This window comes from Ruditapes philippinarum, unplaced genomic scaffold, assembly GCF_026571515.1.
Source record: "Ruditapes philippinarum isolate M1 unplaced genomic scaffold, ASM2657151v2 ctg1247_1_1_1_1, whole genome shotgun sequence".
NCBI classification, from domain to species: Eukaryota; Metazoa; Mollusca; class Bivalvia; order Venerida; family Veneridae; genus Ruditapes; species Ruditapes philippinarum.
In genome coordinates, this window is record NW_026854859.1 from 224,735 (window position 1) to 234,737 (window position 10,003).

Consider the following 10,003-nt stretch of genomic DNA (forward strand, 5'->3'; position numbering starts at 1 on the left):
TTTTAAGCTAAATCCTCCAAATGACAAATATAGCTATTTTAAACACCTACGTGGATGTATTTTGTTTTAGCTTTTAAGCATAGCATTAAAACAATTTGAACTGACACCAGATACATCACAGGCGTACACGGGGTCTTTGAATGTCTTTTATTTGTGAGTAAAAGAGAAGAAAACACCATAGAAAACAATTATTTTCAGAAAGGTAGCTTTAATAAATCTGGTGTTATTGATTTCGTGATTATTAAATCATGAAAAAGGTATAGACGAAAAGCGATCATACCAAATAGATAAAAGATTTCGTAATTTCTGTAAAATGTAAATAATCTAATCAGAAGATATATGATTATGAACGTTCGTTGGTCTTTAAATTTCTGTTTATTCAAAATGATATAAAATGTGCGAATTGTGAAGTACCAATGCTTCAAATTAGATAATTATCTTTTTTCTTTCAACTTACTGCTATTTAAAGAAAACGCATTTAGGTATTTAGAATTGATAATTCTATTATCTGAATTAGATTCGAAATGTCACATCCTTAAGGGCATGGTAATTTAATAAAGTAAAATGGTATTAAAACTTTCCTTTTGGAACAATAACTCAAACTTGTAAAGAGCTATCAAACATGAAATACGAGTATCGTCATTTATTTCGTTATTCTATGAGCCTATTGTCTGTTACAACCTATCAATCGCTAGACAACGATTTCTATAAGAAAAATAATGATTTATAAAATAAAGAATATTTTAAAGGTGTTACTTTATAGATTGCTGCAATATCTTATGAGACTTATATTAAGCAACCTGTAAAACACGAAAAACAAATAAAAAAGTGTTCTGCATGGCGCCGCATAGATTCTCGACTAGCATTCTATTCCACGTACCATGAAAATATGACGACAGCTTAAATCGCGAGAAGACATACAATAACGTTTAAAACAAGTGCAATCTAACATCTTTTATTGATCATCGATGGTAAAAAGTTGCTTTTGACAATTACCTTTTCATTCATTGATATATTTTTGTTTTCACGTGCATTGTAAACAATATTTTTTTTTTAAAAAAAAAATTCCGTTTTCATATGATGTTTAAATCACAATGAAGTGACGGTAAATATCTTCAAATTAAACAAGGAGCTAACTTTACAACAACATCATCATAAACTACAACATCACAGCAATAGGTACCAAAAGAAAACAGTTTTACTTGAATCCTTCACGAAAACCGAGCTAACGCTCGTTAACAAACCCATTATAAAGCAGTACACAATTTTTAAAAAAATCAAACATTAACATCATACTTATAACAAATTAAAAATTGTGTCCAAAACTAAAAGGGAGCTTAGTGAAAATAATAAAAATTCAGATATTTTCATTTCTACGACAATTTAGAAATAATTAAGGTCTAATATTGAATAACTATTAGAACCCGCATCCGGAAAAGTGCAACAATCTAGTTGTTTAAAAGGTTGCACTCGTAGTCATTCTTATTCTATAGACCGCGCCAATAATTACTTTCGCGGCTATATTAATTATGACCCAAACGTGCCAAACCGGATTCTAATGCCATTATGAGACTGTATTTTTGTCAAATAAGTAAATGTAACAAATTGGCATATATCAATTAATCTAAACTTACCTATTATCCTACAAGGTGTTTAAGCTTAAATAAAAATCAACTTAAAGCATTTATGAAGTATGTAGTGTTAACGGATCATTTTAGTTTTTTAACATTAAAACATTTAGCCCGGCTTTTTCGATGTATATCTCGGTCAGTTGCTCACAAACAGTACCACAAACTAACTCATGTTTTCTTTTGAGTAAACCATGTCATCTCAATCCAGTGCAGCAATTAGATAGCCAGTCAGCCAATTGGCAAAGAACTCTAAACATTTGACAAATGCATTTGTTTTATTGTCTGTTTCATTTCTGATACAGATTTCAATCATATTTACAATTACGAAAATACAAAAACACTCAACTCCCTTAATTGTATCAATAGATGTTTATCAGTTGCACATTGAATAAACTTCTGGAGAAAAAAAAAACATGTTTACAACTAACATTTGCTCCCAGGTCTCTGTTATGTTGATTTTTTTAAATTTTAATACCAAAGGTAGGTCTAGAATATTTAAATAACAAACCGAGCTATAACGCCCTCATATGAAGCAACATTCCGTTATCTTCATCTTCCCCCACAAGCCGATAATAAACGCTTAGAAACGTATTCATTTATTGTGCGGTGTGCAAAAGTAAATAATAAAACGGTATCATGCATTCGTTTAACCATTTTTGTAAAGAGATCTAATATCAAAGCTTTTTTATACATTTTAACCAATTACTTTAATATATATGCAGACAAAACATTAAAATAATAATAAGAATAGTTAAAGTTTGAATTTAGTAACATCTGCTGATGTGATTTTACTGCGGTCATAGTAGATCATCCAAGAGTGCTTTTCTTGATTATGTCTAAATGCTAGCCTTACTTTTCCATTGTGTCATTGCTGACTGTTATGCCTCGGGTATATAAAATCATCATTTTTTACTTTGTTTTTTATTGACGTTTAATGTTGCAAGTCAAAGATCTGACGCTTTCTTTGTTTTCACTTTAAATGCAAAAACTTTCCTGAAAATACCTCGACGGATTTTAGACACATAACAAGGAAGAATATGAATTACACAGGCGCTGGCATCACCTTTATTGGAGACAACTCAAACACAGGCTACAAAAACGATATGTATCTTTGTGAGAAATGTAAGAGGTTGCTACGTAACACTCGACAACTTGGAATTTTAGTCGACAAATCGGAATTTTCTAATGTCACTTACTTAATTAAGATATAAATGAATGGGTAGAGATGCATGAAGTTTTTGAAAAAGTGGGAATTGTGAAAAACTAACAAATTTAGATAGACGATATTTGTTTGTTTGTGTGTAAGATGAAATTTTATTTCATCGAGTGAGCTATAAAAACAGTATTATCTTGAGTGGCGTAGTTCACGAGATGAAATAAAATTACATCTTACACAACCAATTTTCTATTTATTTTATGCTTAAAAACAAGTTTAAATTAATGAAATTTCCTTAATATTAACTTTAATATCAAAATCTGTTTTCCCCACTGGTAGCCTCATTTAGTCTAATTTCTTTAATTTCTTATAAAATACAAGAATCTTGGGCTGAAAACAAGTTCGACAATCAACGTTAAATGGCGAAGATAATATTCATTTTATTCAAATAATATGAATAATCGCTTGTTTTAATAATAAAAACAAACAATTCTAGTGTAGGAGAAAAAGTCAAATCATCCATTCTTATTTCTGTTACTTACGGCGAATTTATATTAGACCTTGCTCTGTGAAATGTAAGCGGCCGCCATTTTTAAAAGTTGGGTTTATCACAGGAGGGTGTGATATCATTTGGATTTGTTAGTCATACATCTTTTTAGATTGATACCTATTTGAGGATTGTTACAGAGAATAAATAAGTGTTGACATATGTGTAAACATTCAAAAAGCGGCTAGGAAATTGGAAAGCGTGGAATTTTTGAAATGCTGCCTTACGAACGCTGGGTTGATTACTTATTCTTAGGGCTGGTGGCTGTCATTGCTTTTTAAGTTATTAGGCAGTTATTGCTCGTAGGATCTTAAATATGCCCAAATGTTATCAAGAGTAATTTTGCATGTGAAAGGAATTGTATTTTTCAGACTGTAAAAATGAAACAAAAATTTAGAGACGATATTTGGTGATTGGTAATGTGAATGAATTGAAGTAAGTTTTCTTCTTTTTATTACTTTTTAAATTTCAGTTATTTATCAATTTCAACTTTGCTTTTCTCTAAACAGCCCAAACATTGTTAGAATTGTCAAACAATAATGAAACAATAACTAAAAATGACAAAAAATAAGAAGAAAAAAATAAGAAGGTTTATTGAACACGATTCACCTGAACACTAGATATAAGATAAAATGTTGATCCCAGTAAATATCCTGGTTAAATCATACTTATTCACAGGTTTATAAACAAGGATTATTTCAAATCAATACATATAAATATGTGATAAAAAACTGAATGTGGGGATGACCATAGAGGGAAATGAAAAAAGATAAAATAAAGACTAGGTTTGATAGAGTATAAGTCCGAGAGATAATGGAAAACGCGTCTTTTGTCACGCTCTCTAGAACAGTGTTAAGATGTATAAAAATTTCAAAACTGGAAAAATTAAAAATACGAAACCACCTTAATCCAATATTTTACGTTTTATATAACCTGGAAATGCACACAGTAATCGCAATACATATATAGCAGTTATAGAGGAATCTACATTGACATTATTGGAGAAAGCTAGCGTAAAGGAGGAAAATAACTGATATAAAACTGCTGGCAGTGAATATAAACGCAACGACTAAATATAACGTTTGATTCACTCAGTGTAGCTAGGTGTGTGTCTTTAATGTTCAAGACAGAACTTATTTATATCAATTGGTATATTTATATATTTTGGACATCTTTACATGATCCTATTGGATTGCTACTTTAATACTTGGACATTCGTATCGATGTGTTATCTAAGATGTTTAAATGTAGGTAAACTTTTTTATTAGTAAAGATTTGAAAATAATGTATATTTTAACATAATGTAACATTTTATTTTAATGCTACCCGTTAATGTTATTTATTGTGAGGAAGCTATATAGCTAGCTTATCAAAGGTCGAAGGTTTAACTTATGCTTAAATTGATGCAGGAAGGATTCTTCCGAACATTGACATATGATCTTAACAATGTCGGTGTGCCTTGAAATATAAACTAACTGACACACAAACAAACAAATAGAGAAACAAACAAACAAAGAATCACGTTGATATTGGTCAATAGAATGAATTCCTTAATTCTTTTATTATAATAACACAAGTAATTTTCAATTTTTAAAAACGTAATAAAATAGATATCTGAACATTATATATGAGACATAACCGGAAGCAAAACCTTGTTTTTTTTGTATTGAAAACAAATATGTTTTAATTATCATCTGTGAAGTAGCTTCTCTATTTTAATAAATAATAAGGCAAGAAAGAAGATGAAATTAGACCCTGAAATAATATCTTTTATTATATACTTATGAATAAAATATTGAGAAATATTGATGAAATAAAATGCGTATTTTTATTTTTCCGTATTTTCACTGTAAAATATTATTTTTCACTGGTATTTTCCGTATTTTCACTGGTGTTTTGCCGGACTACTTTCTTCTAAATTCAGCTAATAAACAAACTTAAAAGGGAACTCTTCCTATTCATAGACTAAAAAAAAAGTATATAATAAACAGAAAATTCAAGTTTTTTCCATAAATACAGGATTTATTTTCATCTTGTGGTATGAAAATTAACATATTTCACTCGTGGCTATTGCCACTCGTGAAATATTTATTTTCATACCACTCGATGAAAATAAATCCTGTATTTATAGAAGAATCTTGAATATCCTCTATTTATTATTAAAAGTATAACCAAATCTTAAGCTTTTTCTGTTCAAATGGGCTTAATTATTGTTCAGTTTTCCCTACACAAATTCAATATGTTTAATAGAATAAACTACTGATCATAAAATTATACCATAATTTGTTTGAATATTTAATATATTTTAAACATTATGTTAATTGTATAATTTTTTTTTTATTGCAGACAAAATACGGCACCATTGAAAGCAGACTTGAAATCTAGAGACTAGAAGCATATCTATATAGATGTTACGGAAATGGAATGTTGCTAGAACTGACACTCACTGGGAATTATAAATCATTAAATCCTTTCTGACAATATTATTCTTTCTGTAAATTGCAAGTAAATCGATTAGTAGATCGCTAGCTTGCTTCTGAATAGAAATTGTTACCTTGTTTCCATCTAAACTGTGCAATAAAACAAGTTGTGTGTGATTAAAACGTCTGGAGGCTTTTAGAAAAGAGCTTTATCCAAAAAAAAATCTGAAATATACACTATGACATTTTCGGATAACTGTTGACTCTCATCGTGGACAAAAAAGTAACAACATGATGTTGTTTACCATTTTTGATGCGGATCATTTTAATTTGCTCTTATCATAATTAAATTGTGAACAATGATTCGTTATCCAGCGGAGTATATTGCATTGGTTTGTTTTCTGCTTGTTGGCGAGGTCATTGTTGGACTAACTCTGAATTTATATATCATGATTCGCTGGTACAGTGACACCGCACGAAAAGCTAAAAATAGAAAGAATGGCAACAACTTTATCGTTACGCTCAAATTCATGGACTTATTTATTTGTGGTACAGCAATTCCATTTGCATTTGCTGTGCTTATAGTAGACAGTGATCATAATTTAGTGGTTTGTTTTATCAAGGAAGGCCTTGTAATGTTTGCAAGTTCAGGGAGCTCATTCTGTGTTTTGCTCATTAGTGTCGACAGATATATAGCCATTGTTTGGCCAACCAAAAATTTATTAACAGCGGGTAGAATTTTATTTTGTAGAGTTTTTGCGGTGCTATTTGCTTTGATTGGATTAATCCTTCCATCTTTAAGCCTGTTAATGGGATTGTATACCAACGCATATAGTCAAAGTAAAAACATCCTTCCATGCAGACACGTAGTTTGGATTTTCAAACCAAATTATTTATATGAGGTATACTACATAATTTCCTTCCTTATCGCTGTGATAACAACTTTTATATGTTACCATTATGTGCTTAAAGTCGTTCGACGCCGTATGTTATTACGATCAACGACAGTCTCGTCAACATCGGCAGCAGCTCAAAAAGATAAATCGTATGCTGAAAGATTTCGAAGACAGGAATATAAAGCGACTCGTGTGGCTTTTGCAGTGGTTGTATCGTTTCTTGTTTGTTGGGGTCCCCATGTTATTATTACTGTGATACAATTAACTTTAGTAGAAAATATAATAGTTGATATGATTCAGTCTGTATGTTTAGTTTTTGCTTTTTTGGCACCAATCATTCATCCTGTGATATATACATATGAAACCAACGACAGAAGAAAAACTTTTTCAATGACAAATATACCAATTTGTGGGGCGTGGTTTAAAGGTGGTAGTCGTGTGACGCCGGAACAAACAAATGTGGAAAGTATGAAAATAAGTAGTCGCGTGTTACCAAATACATCTAGAATTGATAGTGTTATTTGCACCAGATCTTCACCTGTTCAGCGTGTAAAAAAGGGCCAGGTAAAGATATCGAGTCAGTCAAATACTGAAAGTGGTAGCAGTGGTCATTTAAATGTCATATGTGACAAAACAAACTACGACATATCGTGTGAAACAACTTCAATAACGGTCAGAAAAACCGCTGATGAAGTATCAGAACATGACGTTTAAGAAAGATATATATTTTGTAAGTCCTGAAAAAAAAAATTATATATATTTCTGATATAAACGCACAATATTGTTTTTAGAATATCAAATTTTTACAACGATACTTGATCTCTCATTCTATGAACATTTTAATAAAACACCTCTTTGAATTATATAAGGATGAAACATCATGCGTTCAAGGACGGTATTTTAAATTATGTAAAAATTTAGATTATTACGTTAGTGTACCAATATCAATATTACAGAATGTCAGCCATGTTATTATTGTACTGAGAACAAATGTGTTATTGATGCTATCTCGCATTGGTTTCTGTTTTATCATTGTTTGTTACTAACAGAAAACTAAATGTTAATATTTAATAGATAGGGGATCCCTACAGTGCCGAGTGATAAATACCAAGCATTAGCGTTGTTAACGTATATTCATAACATGTCTTGGCAGACTAGTGTCTCTTGAACAGCTCTAACATAACATGATTAATTTCAAACAAATGAAAATATATGTATTTCATACAACCGAGGTTTTTGTTTTATTCTTTACTCATGAATTGCATAGCATATATTTTTTATGTTTAAGAATATGAATTTGTAAGGAAATTCTTACAAAACATTATTTTATGACTAAAATACAAACTTGATAGCTCTAGATAATAGAGTAAAATATTAATTTGGTACTTAGTAATAATACGTGTCAGATGATGACATTGCATTTGCTGTCATATGTCCCGATATGATTGCATCAATAGGAAATAAAGTTTGAACCATAACACATGCAATTTAATAAACAATGATACTTGTCATGGGAATATAAACTAAATTGAAATTATAAACTTTACAGACGACTGATTGTAGCATTCGAATGTGCAGTCTGCTTGGAATTAAGTTTTAACAATAAACACATATCAATTCTCGTTTATTGTTTTTCATTAAGGTCAGGAAAACTGGCTGCATATAACTGTCAATGCTATTTCCGACATGTCTTGTTAACCACGTTGTGTACTGTTATAATGTTCGGTGATGTTTTAGTAAAATGTTAAATATTTTCACAGAATTATTTATTGTTACATTGAAATAAAAGTGAAATACTGCTCTATTATATTATGTTATCCATGTTTCTACTGTAAACTTTTTATGCAGGTCATTTTAATGTGTTGTACAATCGAACCAAAGACGATCTAAATAATATGTGTGCTTACTGTGGAAAATGTCTTATGTATATTTTAAATTCGTAAAACAGAGATGGATTGACGTTTATATTTATGGACAAAGTCAATCTCGATGGATTCGAATTCTCTGTTTCCGCCTCACAAGCAAACAAAAAACAAAAAGCAAATGAAAACAACAGCATACACGAAAAACAACGCGATAGGCCACTCAGCAAAAATATCGACTCACTGACACAGTTGTCAGAACTTGTGTTCATTGTAATCAAGGTATGTGTAGTCATACGTAACACAAATTACAAGCGATATATATTTTTTTATATTTCTTTTAAATTGTGATTATTTGATTGCAAAGTTTGTCTTTTGATATGTGTGCTACTATGAAAAATAGATATAATCCAACCATTGATAATGTTTAATTAATTTTTAATTAACTGAATAATTATATGTGTAAAAACTTTAAACTGCATGTTAAAATATTATCACGAAACGACTGTATTTGTTCTATCAATCATAAAACTAGCTGAAGCTACTTAATCATATCATAGAAACATATGTTCTTGTGCCCATCCATATGTATACGTGAACCGCCTCCGTGGTCGAGGGGTTAGAGTCGATTACTTCTTATCCAGTTACCTACCCGCAAATATGACTGAAATACTGTTGGGAAAAGGCGTAAAATGAAACAAACACAAACAAACAAACATACAAACAATATGTATACGTACACTTTACTGAAGTACTGTGAAAAGCATTTAAACGTAGATAGATGAATGGATGTGCACACTTCACTTTAATCCTAAATGTATCACATTTTCCTGTTCAGAATTTTGAACTGTCCGTTTAAAGTTTGAGATTTCAATATCAAAATACAGAACTGAGCTACCAACAGTATTGGACATGGTCATAATGCACTAATGAGCAGATTGGTCTGGATCTATACTGATTGCAAAGTCTAATCACTCCCAGGCACAGTAGTAAGAGTTTTTAAACTGTTTCAGTTCTATAATCACATACCCCTTCAGTGTCGTGATATATAAAGAACAAATATCTCATATTTATTTGATGTCACGTGACTTATACGATATCAAAAACCGGTAAACATTTTCATAAGATCGTTTGATATCTGAACATTTTGATGTTAAAGTCATTATAAAGAATGTCATATCTTCCCACATAATGAAAATTTACTTGCTTCTAATAGCTATTTCCGTATGACTTTATCATTTCCACACATTTCAGCTAATAATTGAAATTCACAGTTACGATGGATAATTTTGCGTAAATGTCAATTGTCTTTATAAAAAAAGTCAACTTATATATATTACTGAATTAAATGGCAATATTTTGATCCAAAATAAGGGTGACTGTATCAAAATGTTTCATAATTCAGCCATATTTTCATTTGCTTTTGACAAAAATATTGATTTTTTGTGATATATAAACCCAAGGGGCAGGACGTGAAGTGGTTGCACACTT

At 30.4% G+C, this 10,003-nt stretch overlaps 1 protein-coding gene across 1 annotated transcript; it reads left to right on the forward strand.

Moving 5' to 3' along the window:
- Positions 1-4,210: 4,210 nt before the first annotated feature.
- On the forward strand, positions 4,211-8,452 carry LOC132741321 (G-protein coupled receptor 161-like). Its single transcript, XM_060729454.1, has 2 exons — positions 4,211-4,581; positions 5,681-8,452. Exon 2 carries the CDS (start codon positions 6,114-6,116, stop codon positions 7,362-7,364), a length of 1,251 nt encoding a protein of 416 aa, XP_060585437.1. The 5' UTR covers positions 4,211-4,581; positions 5,681-6,113; the 3' UTR covers positions 7,365-8,452.
- The last annotated feature ends 1,551 nt before the right edge of the window (positions 8,453-10,003 follow it).

Coding starts and splice junctions, on each gene's coding strand:
- LOC132741321 (XM_060729454.1), top strand. CDS start 6,114: ATGATTCGTTATCCAGCGGAGTATATTGCATTGGTTTGTTTTCTGCTT.